We start from the raw sequence: 25,002 nt of genomic DNA on the forward strand, positions 1-25,002 counted from the left end.
AATATAAATTGAAAGGCATTAAACACATTGGGCTTTTCATGTTGCACTCAAAGAACAATTTACAATTTTCCATATAACATATAGTCTGCCATAATCAAGAATTCGGTTAGAACAGAAGAGAAAGTTTTACTGACATTATATTAAATTATTCATGATTTCTGGTTGCCACTCCTGGCCTGTGCTTTAAGAAAAATACAATTATTAATAATTAATTAAGTCCTAAAAACAAAACTATGGATACATGTACACAGATAAGCCCTGTAGCAGGTAAAACACATTTATTAAAGACAAAACACAAATTGTAAAAAATGTTTACACAATTTTATAATTTCACTTGCATTAGTTGACTGCTAATTGAACAGTTTTAACTGCGCTTATATTTTGCATCAAGCCAAGCAGCTGTGTCTACATATCTACATGTGCACAACAGGGGAGCTGGTTGACTTATGAGAGTATGTGTGTTTGTGAGAACATCTCCCCTGTACTCCTCGACCACGGTCTGGGAGCCGACAAGCAGGAAAGGTGTAAAGCAACACTTGCAGAGGGGCACCTGCCTGTTTAAAGCGTCACCTTTATTGCTAGTTTTGAAGCCCAAATACCTCCATATTGCGCTTCACACACCCTCTTTACTAACCAGTAGAATTGTCGTTTTTTGCCATTCTTCCCCACCACAACGGTATTGCTTGTACGCACTTGGTGTGTGCGTTTTGACACACTCAACATCATGCACCTTGGCTCTGTAGTCACCGCCGCACAGCGGCATTCAGATGAAAGAACGGTACGGATATTTTTCAAAGGTAGTATAGTACCGATTTCAATTGATTAGTACATCAATACTTTATTAGTACCGGTATACCGTACAATCCTAGTATGTATGTATGTGTATATGTATGTATACTCATGTATGTATATGTATATGTATGTATGCATATATATGGATGTGTATATGTATATATACTTATATATGGATGTGTATATGTATATATACATATATATATTGATGTGTATATGTATGTATACATATATATATATGGATGTGTATATGTATGTATACCGTACATATATATATATGGATGTGTATATGTATGTATACATATATATGTATATGGATGTGTATATGTATGTATACATATATATTTATGTGTATATGTATGTATACATATGTGTGTATGTGTATATGTATGTATACATATGTGTATGTATACGTATCTATGTATGTGTATACGTATGTATGTATGTGTATATGTATGTATGTATGTATGGGTATATGTATGTATACGTATGTATGTATGTGTATATGTATGAATACGTATGTATGTATGTGTATATGTATGTATACGTATGTGTATCTGTATATGTATGAATACGTATGTATGTATGTGTATATGTATGTATACGTACGTATACGTACGTATGTATGTTTGTGTATACGTATATGTATGTATGTATGTGTATATGTATGCCGGTAGTTTTTTTCATAATATTGAGCTTGCAGCAGCCAGCGTCATCTCACAAGATCCTTGGGTGCCGTGAATGTCAATCAAGTGACAAAAGTGACATCCTAGTGAAGATTGATGATCGCTAATTCTTCATTTTCTTTGCAGCAACCTTAAGGCTCCATCACATTGGATGAGAAGCGTTGGTTTTCATCCAGTCTCGTCTCGTCTCTGTACATTGCTGCATTCATCTTCGCTTGGTCAGGAAGGTGACCAAGAACCCGATGGTCACTCTGACAGAGCTACAGCATTCTTCTGCAGAGAGAGGAGAACCTTCCAGAAGGTCAATCATCTCTGCAGCAAACCACCATTCAGGCCTATATGGTAGAGTGGCCAGACCGAAGTCATTTCTCTGGAAAAATGTTTGCTAAGACACACCTGCAAGACTCTTAGACGATGAGAAACAAAATAATCTGGTCTGATGAGAAAAATATTAAACTCTTTGGCGTGAATGCCAGGCATTGTGTTTGGAGGAAACCAAGCAACGCTCGTCACCATCCAGGCCAATACCATCCCGACAGTGTAGCATGAGCGTGGCAGCGTCATGCTGTGGGGATATTTTTCAGCGGCAGGAACTGGGATAGTGGAAAAGATGATAGCAGCCATGTACAGAGACATCGTGGATGAAAACTGCTTCCCATACAACCTGATGGAGCTTAAGAGGTGCTACAAAGAGGACATGGTCAAAGAGGAATGGGCGAAACTGCCCAAAGATTAGGGTGTCAGGCTTGTGGCATCGTATTTTGAAAACAAATTGAGGCTGTAATTGCTGCCAAAGGTGCATCAACAAAGTATTGATCAAATGCCATGGATACTTAGTATATACATATATATAGCCATATATATACATACATACATATATATGTACATATACATATATATACATGCATACGTATGCATATATATATACATATATATATATATATATATATATATATATATATATATATATATATATATATATATATATATATATATACATACATACATACATACATACATATATATATATATATATATATATATATATATATATATATATATATATATATATATATATATATATATATCTTAATATGGTTATCCAAAAAATAGTGCTCGATACCGTAGTAGAGCGCAATATATGTATGTGTGGGAAAAAAATCACAAGACTATTTCATCTCTACAGGCCTGTTTCATGAGGGGGGGTACCCTCAATCATCAGGAGATTTTAATGGGAGCATTCGCATACCATGGTTTATATAGGGCACGGAGTGGGTGGGTACAGGCTGGCGTAGGGGCGTGGTGATTGGCTCATGTGTTACCTAGGAGGTGTTTCCGTCTATGGCGGCATGCTGTTACAATTTCGCTGCGCTTGTTGAGGGATGACAGGTCTGGACGGTAAATAATAAACAGTTTCTCTTTCAAGCATAGGTTGCATCTTTTATTACCACTATTGTAAGGTGTGCTGGATGCAAGAATTTGCCATGTTATTGAATATTCAACATTATTGTCTTTGAGGTCCCAAATGTGTTTGCTGAGTTCTGTGGTATTTCGCAGGTTTTTGTTCCTGAAAGAAGCCTTGTGATTGTTCCATCTGGTTTTGAATTCTCCTTCGGTTAATCCTACATATGTGTCGGATGTGTTAGTGTCCTTGCGTATTACCTTAGATTGGTAGACAACTGATGTTTGTAAGCACCCCCCGTTGAGAGGGCAATCAGGTTTCTTTCGACAGTTACAGCCTTTGTTGGTTTTGGAGTCGCTCTGTCTGGGGGCCGACGGCTCATTTGCAATTGTTTTGTTGTGGTTTGAGATGATTTGTCGTATATTGTTCATGCAGCTGTAGCTCAATTTAATGTTGTTCTTGTTGAATACTTTTCTTAGGGTGTTGTCTTTGGGAAAGTGTTTGTCAATCAGATTGAGGAATTTGTGTCCAATGTTAGTTGAGACGTTTTTGCTGTATGGGGGGTTGTACCAGATGATGTCGTTTCGTTTTCTGTTCTTTTTTGGCTGGTTTCCTGGCGTGGGTTCATAGGTGAGGGTGAAATTGTATCCGCTTTCATCAAGGGCTTTTTGGTACGGGGGGGTTGCTTGGTCAAATTCAGCTTTGCTAGATGACAGCATCGATAGCCTTTTATTGATTCCGGTAGGTATTCTTTTCGTGGTGGTGGGTGGGTGGTTGCTGTCATGGTGCACGTATTGGAGTGTTGTGTTGGGTTTCGTGAATGGTTGGTAGCTGTTATTTCTCAGGTTGAAAGTGACGTCAAGGAAGTTGACGGTTTGCTTGTTGGCTTCAATCGTGATCCGTAGGCCGTTCACTTTGAAAATTTGGCATATGCGCTTCTTGGTATTCTCGCTGTTCCTTGGCGAGGCGCGACACACTGCCAGTCCGTCATCACGGTAAATACCAAGGTTCAGATTGAGGCTAGCGAGCTGGGAGAGGAGGAAACTCCCAACGAGTTCACACGTTTCTGCTCCGTCAAAACTTCCCATAGTGACGTCAAATGTTGCATTGTTCTTTTTTTGCCATGGTGTACTGTTGTGGATGAGGATGGAGTTTTTTGCGTGGATGATGATGTTTCTTTCGTTGCCTGTGATTGAGTCGTAGTCTGAGGCGAAGTCTAGTGCTTGAGTCAGTAGGTATATATATATATATATATATATATATATATATATATATATATATATATATATATCTCCATCCATCTTCCTCCGCTTATCCGAGGTCGGGTCGCGGGGGCAGCAGCCTAAGCAGGGAAGCCCAGACTTCCCTCTCCCCAGCCACTTCGTCCAGCTCCTCCCGGGGGATCCCGAGGCGTTCCCAGGCCAGCCGGGAGACATAGTCTTCCCAACGTGTCCTGGGTCTTCCCCGTGGCCTCCTACCGGTCGGACGTGCCCAAAACACCTCCCGAGGGAGGCGTTCTGGTGGCATCCTGACCAGGTGCCCGAACCACCTCATCTGGCTCCTCTCGATGTGGAGGAGCAGCGGCTTTACTTTGAGCTCCCCCCGGATGACAGAGCTTCTCACCCTATCTCTAAGGGAGAGCCCCGCCACCCGGCGGAGGAAACTCATTTCGGCCGCTTGTACCCGTGATCTTGTCCTTTCGGTCATGACCCAAAGCTCATGACCATAGGTGAGGATGGGAACGTAGATCGACCGGTAAATCGAGAGCTTTGCCTTCTGGCTCAGCTCCTTCTTCACCACAACGGATCGATACAGCGTCCGCATTACTGAAGATGCCGCACCGATCCGCCTGTCGATCTCACAATCCACTCTTCCCTCACTCGTGAACAAGACTCCGAGGTACTTGAACTCCTCCACTTGGGGCAAGATCTCCTCCCCAACCCGGAGATGGCACTCCACCCTTTTCCGGGCGAGAACCATGGACTCGGATTTGCTGGTGCTGATTCCCATCCCAGTCGCTTCGCTTTATATATATATACATATATATATATATATAAATATACATAAGTGCAGTGAGCGCGTGCACACACACTTAAGTAGTCCCAGAGAAGTAACCAACAAGTTGCAGTCCTTTTGCTGTTACGATAGAAAATTCATTCAATGATAGTTAACATATCTTATCTAAGTCGCTGTCATTAGCACAACCAAAACCAATGCGTGTGTACATGTTGCATGCGCGCATTATTACGTTTTTAGTTGCTCAAAGATGTAAAAGATAGTTCCTTCAGTCAGTGTAAAGGTTGCAAACAGCCTTTGTACACACTTCAAAGAGAATTGTTTTGCTCTTAATAAAAAACAGCATTGACAGATTTTAATGTCGAGAGCAAATCAAAAGGCATGCAAAATGGATGTGTAAACTAGCGCTTCACTACTGTTTTGGTCTTCAATAATGATGAATACAAATAAAGAAACATTGTGGTTTTATTACTGAAAACTGCTAGCATACCTATTCATCTTAAGCACATTACATCTATTGTGTCATACAAAAAGCCTGGAATTTGTATTTGTTATTTTCCATTTATCTGCTTTATGGTGTCTCTCAAATAAATCAATTCCATCTAAGAGATTTTACTTTTTTTCCATCCTCAGTACAACGAAAACCACCGTGACTTGAATGCCAAAGCTGCTTGGCAGTTGGGCTACACAGGTAAAGGGGTGGTTGTGTCCATCCTGGATGATGGAATAGAGAAGAACCATCCTGACCTGATGCAGAACTATGTAAGTATAAATCCTAAAAGTGTCAATACAGAAACAGGGATGTTGTCTAGTCTGATACAGTAAAATATTTTGGTTTCCCTGTGTCGAGATGAAATCATTCGACTGCCTTGGGTGTGCAGATTTTTTCTCACCTTTTACATAAATACTAGTGCTGTCAAAAAATGAAAGGTGCTTTTTGCACTTTCCTTACAGTAACATTTTTCAAAGCAAAACATTTAACACCACTTTTGTTACCATTAGTGGTTTAATAGAACACAATTGTTTAACAATTGTTTTTATTTTTCAAAATTATAAAGTCTATGTAATAAAATTGTTCATGGGCCCTAATAAAATGATTGATTTTTACAGCTGTCACTCACCCTGTCTCGTCAACATGTACACACAGGCAGCATGTGCACACATGCAAAAGCAGTCCAGGAGAAGCAATGAATCATTTGCAGTCATTTTGTTGTTATGATAGAATATACATTCAGTGACAATGATAATGCCAACATTAGCTGTCCAAATTGCTATTATTAGCTAACAACACCTAAAGCTAATGCGCGTGCATGTGTTACGCAAGTACGTAATTACGTGATTATGTACCAGAAGCCATAAGAGGGCGTGATGTACTCTATAAATACATTGAAAAGTTGGCGCCCTCTAGGCATCTGTGTAAATGTTGCAAACAGCCCCTTTGTTTGTTTTAATCAGAATGATTACAGAGATGTTGTGGATTTATTGTGATTAATAGTTGTGCACATAGACTCAAGAAAAAAGGGAATAATATGCATTTAAGATGTTTACAAAACACCTTTATTTACCCTTGTGCAACCCTATGACACAAAACTCTTGTTATGTAATGAGATTGTTTACTATACCTGTTAGCGATCAAAGATTTTGCCAGGGAATTATTTTTTTTTCCATTTAATTTCATTGTGTTGATTGCAACGTTGTTAAACTAGGATATACAAATAAAGTACACATACTTTCTCTTAAAGCAACACTAAGTAACTTTTCAACCTTCATGAAATGTTTTCATAACTTTTGGGATGATACATCGACATACAAATAGTTGAATGACACCTCTGTCATGGCCTGAGCGTTTCTGTATTGCTTTTACTGACACTTAGCAACTTCAAGGAGGGTGGCAGGAACTCTGCCACACAAAAAAAACTACAAATGTGCTGATTGCTAATCGGAAATAAATAGCCACCAGCTTGATAGTTCGCAGTTCAAAGGTTTGAAAAAACTCCTACTCCGTGTGTATATATATATATATACTGTATATGTATATATATGTATATATATATATATATATATATATGTATATGTATATATATATATATATATATATATATATATATATATATATATATATGTATATGTATATATATATATGTATATATATATATATATGTATATATATATATATATATATATATATATATATATATATACAGTATGTATATGTATATATATATGTATTAAGGGTGTAACTGTACACAAAAATTTCGGTACGGTACGTACCTCGGCTTAGAGGTCACGGTTTGGTTCATTTTCGGTACAGTAAGAAAACAACAAAATACAAATTTTTTGGTTATTTATTTACCAAATTTGTAAACAATGGCTTTATCCTTTTAACATTGGGAACACTATAATAATTATGCCCAAAAATAGAAATAGCTCTGTGTGTGATGAATGTGAGCCACCACTAGGCTGATCAGTGCAACAGCAGGCAGTCATGAATGATAAGGATAATAATAACATACATATACACACAAGGTCGATTACCAGGGTTAATGTGGTCAACATATATCAAATAAAACCTAAACAAGATAAGGCTCAGAATGGTTTCTTAACAAAACCTTTCTACATATAAAGTGCTTTTTTTGATTGATTGATTGAGACTTTTATTAGTAGATTGCACAGTACAGTACATATTCCGTACAATTGACCACTAAATGGTAACACCCGAATAAGTTTTTCAACTTGTTTGTCGGGGTCCACGTTAATCAACATTAAACTGCCTCAAGTTGTTGCTCAGATTAAATAAAATGACAAAACGTTTCTTCTACATACAAAAAGTGCAACATTAAACAGTTTCAAGTCAACTCAGCCTCAGATTAACTTTTCTTTCCCCCCCCTCAGCCTTTAACCCTGGTGACTTTCACTCAATCTTCATGTTTTTTGCCAGAAAAATCAGTTTATCCACATTGTCTGCAGAAAGAGCAGAACTGCTTGCAATTACAATGGCACGGAAGTAGCAGGTATGTAGGGCTGCAACTAACGATTAATTTGATAATCGATTAATCTGTCGATTATTACTTCGATTAATCGATTAATAATCAGATAAAAGAGACAAACTACATTTCTATCCTTTCCAGTATTTTATTGAAAAAAAAAACAGCATACTGGCACCATACTTATTTTGATTGTTTCTCAACTGTACATGTTGCAGTTTATAAATAAAGGTTTATAATAAAAAAAACAAATACAAAAAAAAAAAAAAAAAATTGCCTCTGCGCATGCGCAAGCATAGATCCAACGAATTGATGACCAAATTAATCGCCAACTATTTTTATAATCGATTTTAATCGATTTAATCGATTAGTTGTTGCAGCCCTACAGGTATGGCGAGGTAGTGCCTGGCTAACTTGGCAGTAAGAGGATATATGGGCTCATTGTTCTTCCACCAAATAAGTGGGTCAAAATTTTGTTTTTAATGCAATATGGTCTTAAATCTGATGCTATAAAAACATTTGTTATTGCTTTAGCCCTGCCTGACTCGCCGAGGAGAGGCTTCGTCTTTCTCTTCGTTGAAGCAATGTTCACTTGGGGGTGGTGCCGCTTCAAAATGGGTTAGCATGTTTGACGTGTTGCCAGAAGCATACTCCACCGCTGTTGAACAATGTCGGCAAACAGCTTTTGCTTTGTCCGCCTCTCGTCCTCCATTGTTTTATTGCACCGCGAAGCCGAAGTGTTCCCAAATGGGAGATCTTAACGAGGCAGGAGGGTCTTCCAGCTCTCACTTTTACATGCCGTGTGTTGTTCCTCGGTGTGCATTGTTTACTTACATTGTATACTTTTTAATATGTCCGTGTGGAAACTCGTTCGGTACACCTCCGAACCGAAACGGTACAATACAAATTACAATACAATTTATGGCATTATTTAATTTCTTAAATGTTTCACTTTTTTAAGTGGATTAATATTGGCCTGTAGATCACTGGATCAATAGGAGGACGGTTGATGAAGTGCGGCAGCGGCAGTTGTGACTTGTGATGTGACACTAGCTCTTACTGGCATGCGTGACTTTAAATTACTTTTTAGGAGGAAATATTGTTGCGTTACAAACTTTTGTGTGGTGATGGTTCCTTATTTGGGATTATTCCAAGCGAAATATCAGAGCATATCTTTTTTTTAATGCGTTGCAATGGCACCTAAAGTAAATGAGACAGCGCTTGTGTCATATTTACGATGATCAGCTGAATAAAAAAAAAGAATATCGATGGCCATATTATTTCTCCAAAATCTTAACCGTCCTCTTGGACTGACCCAATTAGGAACCGGTCCCACAAAATACCAGTACTCGGTATACATCCCCACTTATGACACTTTTATGAGCATGTCAATTTTAGATCCTAAAAGTTAGTGTGTACAGTCAATCTTAAGATTGCGCAAGGGTTAATGTGGCAATTTAAGATGTAAATAGTTTGGTTAAACGAAATACCCTTCCTGCAGAGTACCAGTCTGCATTATACATTATTGGTTGATGTTCCATCATGTTTTTTTTTACTCCAATTTCCCATCAAGAGGGCCAACTCTTGTTTAGTGTCTTCCATGTTGACTTGGAACTGTTGAACTGCACATATGCGCATGCGCGACAGTAACACGACTTGGACAAACTGCACAAAACTAGCCAGTGACGTTTTAGGAATTGATTGTGCGCTGCAGATTAATTTATTATGTAAAAATAATTAACTAATTAAAAATAATGAAGGATTTATCTGTATTAATAAATTCATTTTAAAATACATTATAATACTTGGCATTTGCCAACAACCAGATTATGACTGTTGGCCTGTTTTTTCATAGGACCCTGATGCCAGCTATGATGTAAATGATGGAGACCCAGACCCTCAGCCTAGATACACACAACTTAATGACAACAGGTTGGTATCTGCATGTTTCTTTCTTCTTCAGGCAGCTGACATTTAAATAGGCTTCTTGTTTGCATTGCTAAAGAAGGCTAGAGATGTCATTTATCAAAGTCTATCCCATTTAAGAGTTCAAAGGATTTAAACGGTGTGCCTTTCAATTTCTTTTTGCATTTCAAAAATGTACACTTACTTCTTTTTATAGGCCCTGTCCTCATTTCTATAATTGCATTGACCTTTTCGTTCACTCTGTACCACCTGGGTGTTTGCACCATATAGCTTGTGTAAGCAAAGTAAATCTACCCAAGGATTAAGGATGTGTGTGAAGAAAACAGATTTATTGAAGTGGCCTCTGCAGGTGGCATTAGAGGTTGTTTACCACCACAGTGATGTCTTGCAGAGAACTGATTGAATTAAGTCATCAGAATCATGAAAGAGACTAAATCCCTTGGCTCAGAATGAACCAACCTTGTCTCCCCTTTAGTCCATAATCTGTACTACTTCTGACTTCTCCTTACCTTAGTTTTTATTTATTTATGATATAAGGTTTAAGCATGAATGAACCTCATACATGGCCAGTATTTGTTTTACAAATAAAAAGTTATAGATGTAGTTATTTTTCCCCACTGAAATTATGATATCTTATGAAGAGTATTATATCTGTCATTGCAAGCTGGACTGCTTTAAAATCAATGCCGTTAACAAATTAATCTACATAAAAGACATCCATCCATCCATCCATCCACCCATTTTCTACCGCTTATCCCTTTCGGGGTCGCGGGGGATGCTGGAGCCTATCTCAGCTACAATCGGGCGGAAGGCGGGGTACACCCTGGACAAGTCGCCACCCATACCCATGTTAAATCAAAGCTACAGAAAATAGCCGATTAATAATGCCGAATATACCTGCTTTTTATGGTCCCATATAGTACATTCAATGTGTAATATAATGGTAATGACTGTGTTGCGGCCTGTTGCTTTTTCTTTCATCATGTGTTTGTTTACGTAGGTTGGTGTTTAGTAATTGCACAAATCGGAAGTGGGTGTTAAAACCTGCAGTAAACAGTGCATCTGGAGGTATTCACAGCGCTTCACTTTTGCTGCATTTTGTTACGTTACAGCCTTATTCTAGAATAAATAAATTTTGTCCTTAAAATTCTTAATTTTTTTTTTCCTGGCCCTAAAATTCTAAACACAATAACCCATAATGACAATGTGAATATGTTTTTATTTGAAATTTCTGAAAAAATATTAAAGATAAACAAGTACATACATATTCACAGTCTTTGCCATGTTAAAGCTCAAAAGTGAGCTCAGGGCATCTTGTTTCAACTGATCATTCTTAAGACGTTCCTGCAGCGTAATTGGAATCCGCCTGTGGTAGATGTCTATATATAAAGGTCCAACACATGACCGTGCATGGCAGAGCACAAACTAAGAATTAAGTCGAAGGAATTGTCTGTAGACCTAGAAGGCCGGATTGTCTCGAGGCACACATCTGGGGAAGGGTACAGACAAATATCTGCTGCCTTCAAGGTCCCAATGAGCAGTCTTCTCCATCATTCGTAAATGGAAGAAGTTTGGAACCACCGGGGATCTCTGTTACTAAAGGTATGAAAGACTTAGCCTTTTTTTGGTTTAACTCCTATCTTACTGACAGGATGAAGTGCGTCTTCCATAACAATGTGACCTCAGGGTATTTTAGGGTAACGTGCGGAGTTCCACAGGGTTTGGTTCTTGGCCCTGCACTCTATAGCATATATATGCTGCCGCTAGGTGACATCATACGCAAATACGGTGTTAGCTTTCATTTTTGCTGATGACACTCAACTCTACGTGCCCCTAGAGCTGACCAACACACCAGATTGTAGTTACCTGTAGGCGTGTCTAAATAAAATTAAACAATGGATGTCCAGCAACGTTTTGCATTTTAACGCTTAAAAAAAGGAAATGTTGATTATCGGTCCTGCTAGACACCGACACTTATTTAATAATACCACCTTAACATTTGACAACAAAACAATTAAACAAAGCGACTCGGTAAAGAATCTTGGAATTATCTTCGACCCAACTCTCTCATTTGAGTCACACCTTAAGAGTGTTACTAAAACAGCCTTCTTTCATCTCCGTAATATTGTTAAAATTCGTCCTATTTTATCCACCACAGACGCTGATATCATTATTTATGCGTCCGTTACGTCTCGAAAATGAGACCGCTAGACTTTTGACAATAACAAGAAGGTTTGATCATATTACGCCTATACTGGCTCACCTGCACTGACTTCCTGTGCACTTAAGATGTGACTTTAAGTTTTTACTACTTACATATAAAATACTAAATGGTCGAGCTGCATCCTATTTTGCTGATTGTATTGTACCATATGTCCTGGCCAGAAATCTGTAATCAAAGAACTCTGGCTTATTAGTGATTTCCAGAGCCCACATCTGTGGTCCTTTCCAGGGTTTCACGTTGTTTCTATTGGGTTTAGTTTTTTTTGCTCTGATGTGGGATCTGGGCAGAGGATGTATTTGTGGTTTGTACAGCCCTTGGAGACATTTGTGATTAAGGGCTATATAAGTAAACTTGGATTGATTGATTGATTGATAGAGCTGTCTGGCCATTACAACTGAGCGATCTGGGAGAAGGGCCCTAGTCACAGAGGTGACTAAGAACCCGATGGTCACTCTGTCAGAGCTACAGCAATTCTCTGTGGAGAGAGAACCTTACAGAAGGACAACTATCCCTGCAGCAATCCACCAATCAAGCCTGTATGGTAGAGTGGCCAAACGGAAACCATTTCTTCGTAAAGGTTTGCCAAAATGTACCTGAAAACTCAGACCATGACAAAATGTTCTGGTCTGATGAGACAAAGATTACACACTTTGGTGTGAATGCCAGGTGTCAGGTTTGTAGGAAACCAGGCATCGCTCATCATTAGGCCAAAACCATGGTAGTGGCGGAATCATGCTGTGGGGATGTTTTCAGCAAGGGAAAGATGAATGCAACAATGTACAGAGAAATCCTGGATGAAAATCTGCTCCACAGCTTTTTTGAACTGATGATGGTTAAATTTCCAGCAAGACAACAACCCTAAGCACACAGCCAAGATATCAAAGGAATGGCTTCAGGACAACTCTGTAAATGTTTTTAAGTTGCCCAGCCAGAGTCCAGACTTGAATCCGATTCAACATCTCTGGAGAGATCTGAAAAGGGCTGCGCACCGACACTTCCCATCCAACCTGATGGAGCTTGAGCGGTCCTGCAGAGAAGAATGGGCGAAACTGCTTAAAAATAGGTGTACCAAGCTTATGACATCATAATGCTGAATTTCCCCCAGGGATCAATAAAGTACTTTCTATTCTATTCTATTCTATTCTATTCTATTCTAATCAACAAGACTGGAGGCTTTAATTTTTGCCAAAGGAGCATCAACTATTGAGCAAAGGCTGTGAATAATCCATGTGATTTCTTAGTTTTGTTAAAAATTTGCAAACGTTTCTGTAAAAAAATGTTTTTTACAGTGTCATTATGAGGTATTGTGTGTAGGCAAAAATTGATTTATTCCATTTTAAAATAAGGCTGTAACGTAACAAAATGTGGAAAAAGTGAAACGCTGTGAATACCTTCCGAATGCACTGTAAATCCAGCATTAAACACACATTTTCCACTTAAAACAGCAGTGTTGCTGGTTTAACTATAATTGATTATCGTTTACTAAATTGTGTATGGGTGCCAGAAATTAGTGTCAAAATCTTAAATTTTGCAACCTGTTGTAAAACAATGTGCGTAAGAATCACTGTGGAGCCATTACCGGTACATACTTTGACAGTCTCAACCAAAGCATACTTAAGCACCTCTTGCAGCACGTTTTTGCCTAGAGCCCAGCTTAGACACTTGCTATTGATATATCTCCCCTGCTGCACCTTTACCCAACACTCACCCCTCAGCCCTTATCTCTTGCCACCCAGCTCCCGATGCCTGCCCATGGCAAGACCCAATGAGTGTTTGTGCTGGATCTGAGTCCCTTGTCTTAGCCCATGTCCACACAAACAGGGATACTTTAAACAACGCATGCCCAGGCTTAAAAGGATTTCCATTCACACGAGTATAGTATAGCATACGCTGCTACACAAAATAAAACTAACTCTTGTGGGTAAATAAATGCATTTAATCATCAATTAGTGATATATTACATACACAGTGAAGTGTACATGTGTTCTTTCTTTCTTCAGCCCACACTAACAAAAAGCCCAAAAACGCGCATATGCTGACACACAAGATAAAACAAACTTGTGGAAATGTAATACATTTAATCATAAATATAGTGATGTATTACATGTACATTATCTTGGACATCAGCCCTCACTAACAAGGAGCCCAGCAAATTTGAAGAACCGCACGTGTGCTGCTACATAAAATAAAAAAACTTTTGTGGAATTACAATGCATTTAATGATCAATAAAGTAATACGGTGAATCTAAAAGTATTCACAGCGCTTCACTTTTTCCACATTTTGTTATGTTAGTGTTATTCCAAAATGGGAAAAAAAAAAGGTTTGTACACAAAATTTTACACACAATACCCTACAATGACAATGTGAAAAATTGTATTGTTAGGAATGCTCTTTGTAGCGGAGATCGTGACCCGAAAAAGCAGCAGACGGCGAGCAACGTGCAGGTACATGGGTGTTGAATGTCAAAAGGTCCAAAAATCCAAAGTGGAGTGCAGGGTTATGCACATAGCAAGTACAGGGAAACTGTGCAAGAAAAATAACTGAAGAGAGCTAACAAGAAAGAAAAGCAAAACAAGAAATTAAAAAAATGCCACAAATCGTGAGAGTTCTTCTGAACACCAAGACGCCAAACATTTGGAATGATCCCACCACCAACAAAGAAAAGAGACTGGCTTAAAAAGCCCTTCAACACCAGGTGAGACATTCAACACAAACAAGCCGCAGGTGAGGAGGGGAGCACTCAGAAAGAAAGTATAGCTAGCCCAAACAAAATACAAACACAACAAGAAGTGGAACCAAAATAAGAGCGTAAAACAAAAAAGGAAGCCAAAAACAGGAAAAACACAGGCATAAACATGTCTATATATAAGGTGCCACACTTAAATAAACCATATGTTAGAATTGCATGTCAAGTCATCATTAAATGGCCCTTATATGTCAAAAGGCATTAATAAATCATGTTCCTTTCGAATACCTCTATAACTGATAACAGTCGTTCAGCCAAGATGTGCTCATTTCAAAATTAGATTTACAGCCCCAAAATGTTATAGTTTTCATTTCGGTGTCCCGCCCTCCACCGTTTTACCAATTAGAAAGTCTGTGAGTGTGTTACATCTAGGTTGCCAGTTACGCACCGCCATCTTCGTCTAGCTACTGCCACTGGTAAAGTTACTAAACATGTCAGGCCTTAGTAAATCTAAAAGGCCTCGTTACAATTCTCAACTTATTCATGACAAAGCCAGGAACAAAACGAGGACTTGTATCGGGGATGCCTTTGCAAGATAGAGACGATTAAGTAGGTAAGGCATTAACATTTTCTTATTACTTGTAATAAATGGAAATGGACATTTCGTATGTAAATTATATTGTCCAATACAGTCTATGATCTTGTTTAACAAAGCTAGTATGTTCGTGCAACGAATGCTTAGCATGCTAGCCCGGTCAATGGGAGCATACGTATAGCCCAGTTTGATGACACATCGACATATAGGCTAACGGGGGAAATATATGCCCGTGAGCCTGTATGCTGATGTGTAATCAAACTGACAGGGCAAAATATATATCCTATGTGGATATGGGTAATGTCAGTGCCTATTTCGTTCTCAACGCAAAGGTAATGGGTTCCAACATTAGCACGGCTGTCATGGCAATGTAAAACATATGGAGATAGCCAAATCACATGGTAAAATAATTCCTCATTCATGTTCGCATATTGTGAACTACATGTACCAAGTTATATGGCAATCTGAAACATTTGAAACTGTAGCCTATAGGCATACCTTGCTAAAATGTGTCCTCCTTAGTTTTGGGTGTACATTAGGCTGCTAAGCATGCTCTACTTATTTTCACCAGTATAACCATTGTTGACGTTTGTTTTAGTCTTTGTTTTCTGAAAGAACTGACAATAAGCATATGATTGCCATTTGTTGTGATTTTGTACGCAGGCATGACGTAATTATTCCTGAAAATATTTATGTGTGAAATGTGTTAGTTAGAGATTTGTTATTGACAAAACGCTTGTCTATTCAACTAGTATGGTCCCAGCACCTCAACTCATAGGAAGAGGCAGTGGAAGTTTCAAATTCCTTGGAGTAGCCTAGTCGATCGAGCTGGATTCGACTGCGTATCTGGCAAACTCAGTCAGGGAGAGGGGGAGGACACTACACAATTTTGACCATGATTGCTGACCATTTCTGGCTAGATTCTTACATATGGCTCCTTTAACATTGCATAGCAGAGCACTAACCAAGAATGAAGTTGAATGAATTGTCTGTAGACCCCCGACCCCGAGACAGGATTGTCTCTAGGCACAAATCTGACGGTACAAAAAAAAATACCTGCTGCTTTGAAGGTCCCAATGAGCACAGTGGCTTCCATCATCCATAAATGGTAGAAGTTTAGAACCACCGGGACTCTTTCTGGAGCGTGCTGGCCACCTCGATCGGGGAGAAGGGCCCTAGTCAGGGAGGTGACCAAGAACCCGATAGTCACTCTGTCAAAGCTACAGCATTCCTCTGTGGAGAGAGGAGAACCTTACGGAAGGAACCTTATAGAAGGACAACTACTGTATCTCTGCAGCAATCCACCAATCAGGCCTGTATAGTGGCCAGACAGAAGCCATTTTTTCAAAAATGTTTGCCTAAATGCACCTCAAAATCTCAGACTATGAGAAACAAATGTCTCTGTTCCGATTAGACAAAGATTTTACTATTTAGTGTGATTGTCAGATGTCATGTTTGGAAGAAACCAGGCACCGCTCATCACCAGGCCAATACTATACCTATTGTGAAGCATGGTGGTGGCAGCATCATGGTGGGGATGTTTTTAGCGGCAGGAACTGGGAGACTAGTCAGGATGGAGGGAAAGATGAATGCAGCAATGTACTGAGACATCCTGGATGAAAACCTGCTCCAGAGCGCTGTTAATCTCAGACTGGGGTGCCGATTTATTTTTCAGCAAGACAACGACTCTAAGCACACAGCCACGATATCAAAGGAATGGCTTTCAGACAACTCTGTAATTGTCATTGAGTAGCCAAGCCAGAGCCCAGTCTTGAATCCTATCCAGAGAGATCTGCAAATGACTGTGTTGAGCAAAGCCTGTAAATACTCATGTAAATGTAATTTCTTAGTTTTTTTTATTTTTAATTCATTTAAAAATGTAAATGTAATGTAAATATGTTTACATTGTCATTATGGGGTATTGTGTGTAGAATTTTGAGGTCAAAAATGTATTTATGCCATTTTTGAAATAAGGTTGTTACATAACAAAATGTGGAAAAGGTGAAGCGCTGTGAATACTTTCCGAATGTACTCTATATTCCATGTACGATGGAGTGTACATTGTCTTTAACATCAGTGCACAGTAACAAGGAGCCTAGGATACATAGTTTTTAGTCACGCCTTCATCTACTGCTCTACGCATGGAACCAACACACTTAAGTACTGTAATTACCTTCACGATTACCTTCATGATCTGTTGTTCAGTAAGGGCCCATTTTGATGCGTCTTTTCATCAATAGAGGGATAGCAGCAGTTTGTTTAAGTTTAAACATCCAATATGTCTTCTTAGATTTAAACCCAGCAAGCCAGTGTTGTTTACTATTGTACCATGGAAATGACAGCGCACCACCGTGACGTCATCAGATAAGTACAAGCCATAAGTCTCCATTCAAGCTGTCTACACACACACACACACACACACACACACACACACACACACACACACACACACACATGCTGAATACAGACTTTTGAAACTCCCCCTGGCTCAGTGGTTTCGAAAGTGTGCGTTTTTAAGGACAAAAGTATGAGTATTTAGAGGCCAAAACGCACAGAAAAGTTTGTGTGGACATGGCCTTATAGTATATCGGTGCAGATGCATGTGTAAACAACCAGTAGGCACGCATGAAACGACATAAGGATGTGTTAGACTGAAAGTGCCTTTTCCTCTTCAGAAAGCTTAACTCTGTTCACCTCCATAAAGATGTCTTTCTTTCCTAGCATGCGGGCAGCAGTGAGGATGGCTCGGTAGCAATGTGACCATTCAACCACTTGTTTATTCAAGAAATCATGCAGTCGAGATGTTTCTTTTTCCAACGTGTCCGCCCAGTGCCATTAGGATGGTTTACACATGTGCTTTCTTTCGATTATATTGGTATTTTCTTTAAATACTTGACTTACACATGGTGTTTTTTCTGCACAGGATGCCAGCATAATTAAAAACCAAATTATTTGGTAGATTCAGAAGTGCTTTGCAGTGCAGGTCATATTTATATTACACTCTTAATCAACCATAAATTAGCTTCATAGTTTATGCATGTTTATCACAGCTCTATACATATCAATAAATATTAATTAGTTGGCATAAAAAATTGTGTAGGCAGACCTACACAATTTTCCAGGTCTATTTTTACATTGGCGCAACAGCAGGACAAATTGTTTACAAATGTCATTAACCTTAGCCTTGAAGGGGAACCACACTTATTTTGGAATGTCAATCATTCACAATCCTTATGTAAGACAAGAAAACGTTTTATTTTAGTTTTTTCTGTTTTTTATGCATTTGTAATTAAACGCTACAAAAAATCAGCTAACAATAGAGCCAATGAGAGTCGTTCTATTCCACCTTTAAAAGTGCTCTAAAAACATCCATCAATAATTTATATCAATGTTTTGTATACACGCTGTAAGTATAATAATAATAATAATAATAATAACTGGGATTTATATAGCGCTTTTCTAAGTACCCAAAGTCGCTTTACATGTAGAACCCATCATTCGTTCACACCTGGTGGTGGTAAGCTACTTTCATAGCCACAGCTGCCCTGGGGTAGACTGACGGAAGCGTGGCTGCAATTTGCGCCAACGGCCCCTCCGACCACCACCTTTTTTTTTTTGGATGGTAAGAGGCGGGGAGCGAACCTGCAACCCTCAGGTTTCTGGCACGGTTGCTCTACCCACTACGCCATGCCGCCCCTATATATGTAATAGGCACTTTAATAACTTTAACAGGCACATTAATAATATGTACTATTTACGTATTTTACAAATTTTAAACATACAGCAGCTCATTAATGTCACAGACTCATCACAATTTTCTATTTTCCGTTCAACAGCATCACTACTACTACTGACAGCATACTTGGTGTCAGACAAAGAAGACTACGTTAGGACAAATTATGAAGCAGAAAGTAAATTTTTTAGCCTGAATATAAGGAGGATGAGCAACAAGTTTTAAAAGCTGTGTGATAAACAAATGCAGCTTTAGTGAAACACATAAGAATCATGCAGCAGTATTTGAAAGTGCTGAACAAGATATACAAACTACGAACATAATCAAACAACGATCACTTGCTGTACAATGTATGCCCTCACTGCAATGCTGACTGATAGGATGTTCATATCTTTCAGTTTAGATGAAAAACCAAGCGTCTTTTCGTGTCGTTCTCGCCATTCCAGGTCTAAATTAGCTGTCAAGATGTACTAACTTGTTGGAATATGTCCTCGTCCTTCTACTTTCCAGGTAAGAGGGATGATTTATGATCTACAATAAAGTTTGACGAGCAAGGAAATGAGGAAACAGCTGATCATTCAAACACGCAACATTGGCACGCGAGCTTGTGATCACTGCGCTGGTATAAATAGTTTGTCTGTGTTAGCGCTTATAATAACAATATCACTATTACTTGGTTAATATTCAAGTCACAAAATGTAAATGGTGTATTGCTAAAGGGGAACTGCACTTTTTTTTAAATTTTGCCTAGATAGGTTCATAATTATTATGAAAGACATGACAACGGATTTTTTTTTAATGCATTCTAAATATTAAATAAACGTAAATAAATGTCCGCTCCCAGCAGAGCCAATGGGAGCTCCTCTATTTCGCTCATAAAATCCAATAAATAACCATTCAAAAACCGCCAACAATACTCCATTTACATTTTGTGATTTGAATATTAACCAATTATTAGTGATATTATTATTAGAAGCGCTAACGCAGACCAACTCTTTATAGCGGCGGCATGATCCCTACCGTGTGTCCCTATGTTTACATCATCAAGTGGTCTGCTGCTTCCTCGCTTCCTTACTCCCTGTAAGTTTTTTCTAGATCATATATCATGCATCTCACCTGGTCAGAAGAAGTCTGAGTAGGTGATCCGACAAGTTGGTACACTTTGACAGAACATGAGATTAGACGTGGATCACATCGGCTCCATTGTAAGCAGACTTTTGATCGCTTTTATTTAATATTTAGAATGCATTTAAAAAAATTTTTTTTTTAAAAACCTTCCATCGTCATCGTCATAATGATTGTGAACGATGGGCAAAATTCCAAAAAAAGTACAATTCCACTTTAAGAGATTCTGGATTAGTAGTGTGTCTGACCACATGTATCAAAAAAAGAGATAGATAAAATGCTTAAAGGTGCCATATGTAGTAATGTGGCCAGAAATGGTACTGCAATTGCAGTCAAAATTCTGTAGTCCTCTCCCACTCTCCATGACTGAGGTTGCCAGATATGCAGCCGAATCTGAATCCTATTCCAAGGAACTTCAAATGGCAATCGCTGAGTCCTACGTGTAGGTTTCTCTTGTTTATGCTTCTTGCAAGATGGTTAACTAAGTAATTATGCCAAAATTTTTTATGTCGATTAGCCAAATGTATTTGTAAAGTTACGTAGCAATATTTTCGTCGGGAGTCGGGACAGATTGTTGACATTACCCTGCTAAAATGTCTATTTTGACCGCACGGACCACCATTGAAATAATTAAAAATAATAATATAATATAATATATTATACATCGCATAGGCCTACTTTGATGGCAAGTCAAAATTACAGCCACATTTCATTCAGCATAACTCCATGTTGCATCCAACCTGACACACTGCATTCTCTTCCATGTACACACATCACCCTCTTTCAGTGCAGAGTGCAATTCTATGAGCCAACCCACGTTATGCAAAAACCAGGTTACACATAAATCATATAGCCTACTACCATGTCAATACACAAAGTAGAAAATCATTACATGTACCGGTAATGCATTATATTGTGCCAAGCAAATACCACCCCATATGTGTTTGATGCACATACAGTACCAGAAACCGTAATTAGCCGTGCTAATGTTGGAACACATTTCCTCAGTGTATCAGCATATTGAGAACGAACACTACCCATATCCACATAGGTTTTTTTTGTCGAAAATGTACTTTTCCCTGTCCGTTGGATGACACATCGACATACAGGCTAACGGGTATATATTACTCCCGTTAGCCTATATGTCTACATGTCATTACCCGACTAGCATGCATTTGTTGCACAAACATACTAGCTTTGTTAAACAAGATCATAGACTGTATTGGACAATATAGTTTACATACGAAATGTCCATTTCCATTTATTACAAGTAATAAGAAAACGTAAATGTCTGACTTACCTATCAAGGAGGAAATTAGCAAGTTTGGCGTCAGATGAAAAAATCTTCTCCACCTTCAATCATCTCCATCTTTCAAAGGCATCCCGATACAAATCCTTGTTTTGTTCCTGGCTTTGTCATGAATAAGTTGAGAATTGTAACAACACCTTTTAGATTTACTAAGGTCTGACATGTTTAGTAACTTTACCAGTGGCACTAGCTCAATGAAGAGGGCGGTGTGTAACTGGCAACCTGGATGTGACACACTCACAGACTTTTTAATTGGTTAAACGGTAGAGGGCGGGGCATCGAAATTAAAACAATAACAATATTTCGGATCTGTATATCTAATTTTGAAATAAGCATATCCCTGCTAAACCGCCGTTATCAGTTATAAAGGAATTCGAAAAGAACACGATTTATTAATGCCTTTTGACATATCAGGGCCATTTAATGATGACTTGACATGAAATTATTACATATGTCACCTTTAAATGTTTTGTTATGGGAGCTTTTGTCTGATTTAAAACCAATGAATGTGGCCTATACACACCAGATAGTAGTATAAAGGCCATTAATCAACAATGTATAAAAGACTAAGTGTTTCTTAATGTTGTCAAGTCCAAGAAATCTAATATCCGACAGCTTTTCTGACCTTTTTTTTCTTTTGAAATGCTCATTCATCCGATTCAAATGTCCCCAATCTGCAGATACAATTTAGACACATCTCTATGACAATAGCTTTTTCCCAGAAAAGCTCCAGAGAAAGGCAGTTGAGGTTTTGCACAGTGATAATGGTTTCGCCAGCTGAGGGTATGAATACTGATCATGTTGTTGGCCTTGGGCCCATATGCAACTTTGATGTAACATGAGTTAGTCTCACAGTTTAGACCCTGCCACAGGGCTTCTTCTTGCCGTAATCAAAACATTTCTGTAGTGAAACAGGGTCTCTGTTTGTCACATTCTCTTATTAACACCACAATGTCATGTGCTTTCTGATTTATTACACAATGTATCAGGCTTGAATGCAAAGTACCTAATTTCCTAAAAGTATTTTGTGGATATTTGACAGCTTCTAACAGGCTAATACATACAATTTTGGTACAATAAACTGTGTTTGATATGTTTTAAGATTAGCACACAGTGCAGATATGGATCCAATACATTCCTATACTCTTGAGATCACTTGTTTCTTAGTTTTTTTGCAGTTAATTCCACCAGCCCGTACGTACCAACTATCAATTATAATTTATAACTTATTGTGCATTGTTGTTTTGCAATACTGCATTTATGGAGGTTGCCTTCTGAAACAGTGCAAACAATGCGTCAGTGATCCCTTTGTTATTTACTTAACGGCTGAACAATAACACCCCCACTCCATCTTTGCCAATTGTATACATTCTGGTGGGGTGTAATATTGATACACTAACACCCCCTTTAGAAAACACAGTATATCAACTTTAACAATGTTATGTTTGTAAATTATATTGACAATTTAGATAAAATACAAAATTTGTGTTAATAAAACCAAGCTGGAACTCAAATGTTTTACAATTCTTAATCTTATTAATAATTATTAATATGAACTACGTTTAAATGCATACCCAAATGTATTTGACCAAGCAGATGCTAACTAGATAACATGAAACTGAAAGCACAATGGCTTGTGACTGACACACAATTAAAAGGGCAAGTTGTTTTACTTTTAGTTGTATTTAGCTTATAAAAATGGGTACTTTTCGCATTTGAATCAGTACCAGTTTCCGGTACCTAGGAATCGATGCCAATCATCACAGCTACCAATGTTTGACACTTATGTGTGTCAACAAATGTGTATTTGTTTAATATTATCTGTTTTTTGACCAACGGAATTTTGGTCAGTACCTACAAAAGTACCAAATTTAATTCCATTCAGTTCAATAAAATGTTTCATCCATTTTCTACCGCTTATCCCTTTCGGGATCGCGGGGGTGCTGGAGCCTATCTCAGCTGCATTAAATTTTATTTGGGAGGTGCATTGTATGTTAATGAACATTTCTCTACATTTTGCATAAAAATGTAAAAACTTTGAATTTTTGGAAAAAAAAATTCATTTCCATTCGTAGTCCCTACACACGCAAGCAGACCCATCTCTATTTAGCACTAAAATTGCTCAAAACATTATTTTACTTAAAACATTGCTGGTACAGTTTTGTGTTTTATGAAACAAATTCTGCTTGACTTTGTAGATTTCCCTTTTGTCTTAACTTTCACAGGAAAATCCAAACGCTACAACAACAAAAAAATACATATATCCTTCTTCCACAATCAGATTCAGAAACCGAGAACCACATCTCTGTGACTGCATTTGTATTCCATAAAACCTGTCTAGAATGCTTGTGACTGTAATGAATCACAAGGCAGATTCTGAAAAGGTTCGCTTGAATGCTTATCACTTATCTCCTTCTCATCAGCTACATCCAAAGTGTGGACGTTGCACGACCACAGCAGTACCACGGCAGAATAGATCTCAGGGAGAGCTGTGATAAAATGTTCTGGATAATTGCCAAAATAATGTGTGTGGGTTCACTTTTCTGTGATTTCTTTTGGTCCTATTGTGTAGAAATACTAGATTACCATCTTGTTTCTCTCTCTCCAAGTAGTGCATGCATAAGTAATAACCTGAGAATCGCATGTTACTTATTGTCTATCTTAAATGAGACAAAATATATAAATTTCCACCCTGTCAGCTCATTCAAATAATTTAAATTAGTCAGAAAAATAGGTTATGGTTGAATTATAATCATTCCACTCTTTTTTTTTTAAATGTACTGCAGATAGCTTTGTGTAGTTTATAATCCAGGTTGTCGGGTCTGTGTAATTCAGCTGAATGAAATGCCTACTGTAGTTTCTTTCTTAGTTTTTCCCAGACTTAGGCTTCCTGTTTGGGAATGGCTGCACCCCAACATGGCTCTGCATAATGTTGAAGGTCACTAGGAGAGTGTATCCATCTGGCCGACCAGGGGAATGCACCTGACTGGAATGTGCTGATCAACCACTCTGTATTAGTTTTTTGGACCTCGAAACACTGCAGTGCCTGAAGCGAGATACATTGCAACAGAGGCTTGGGAATAAAGAAAGACTCTGTGTGAAAAATGGCAAATGGTATTCACATAAATCCATCTTGCATGCAGAGCCTGTGAAAGTCTTTTTGTTTTTCATTTCTTTTGACTGATTGTATCCACTGTTTGCTCCTCCAAGGTTACTAATTTTGCTGGGGTGTAAATAATGTACATTGTTAACAGATTGACAGGTTTTTTAGACAAATGGGAATATAGATTTGTTTTGAAGAAATCAAAGGCGAGTACTTTTCTTTATGCATTTGTTTTGTCTCAGTCTGCAGCTTAACCACATTTCTTTCACAAGCAATCTTGTTAGCTGAGGGCAGTACATGGTTCTGTAAATGTACAATGAAATTGTAAGTTATGTTTCAAGGTCAACCACACGTGATAAAATAGTCTTGTTCTTGTATTGTTTTTTTACATGCTCCTTTCAATCTTTCAACTTTCTGTAG

At 38.2% G+C, this 25,002-nt stretch overlaps 1 protein-coding gene across 5 annotated transcripts in view; it reads left to right on the forward strand.

Moving 5' to 3' along the window:
- Window positions 1-25,002, forward strand: part of furina (furin (paired basic amino acid cleaving enzyme) a) — a 163,447-nt gene that overhangs the window by 93,997 nt on the left and 44,448 nt on the right. For all 5 annotated transcript variants that reach the window (XR_009815623.2, XM_061964155.2, XM_061964157.2 and 2 more), the window contains exons 5-6: window positions 5,530-5,658; window positions 9,736-9,812. Coding sequence is in view for 4 of the 5 variants with exons in the window: in XM_061964155.2 (XP_061820139.1) it covers window positions 5,530-5,658; window positions 9,736-9,812 (206 nt within the window). In the remaining variant the exon portion in view is untranslated. The remainder of the gene's footprint in view (window positions 1-5,529; window positions 5,659-9,735; window positions 9,813-25,002) is intronic.

The sequence above is a fragment of the Nerophis lumbriciformis genome, linkage group LG06 (assembly GCF_033978685.3).
Source record: "Nerophis lumbriciformis linkage group LG06, RoL_Nlum_v2.1, whole genome shotgun sequence".
Lineage (NCBI taxonomy): Eukaryota > Metazoa > Chordata > Actinopteri > Syngnathiformes > Syngnathidae > Nerophis > Nerophis lumbriciformis.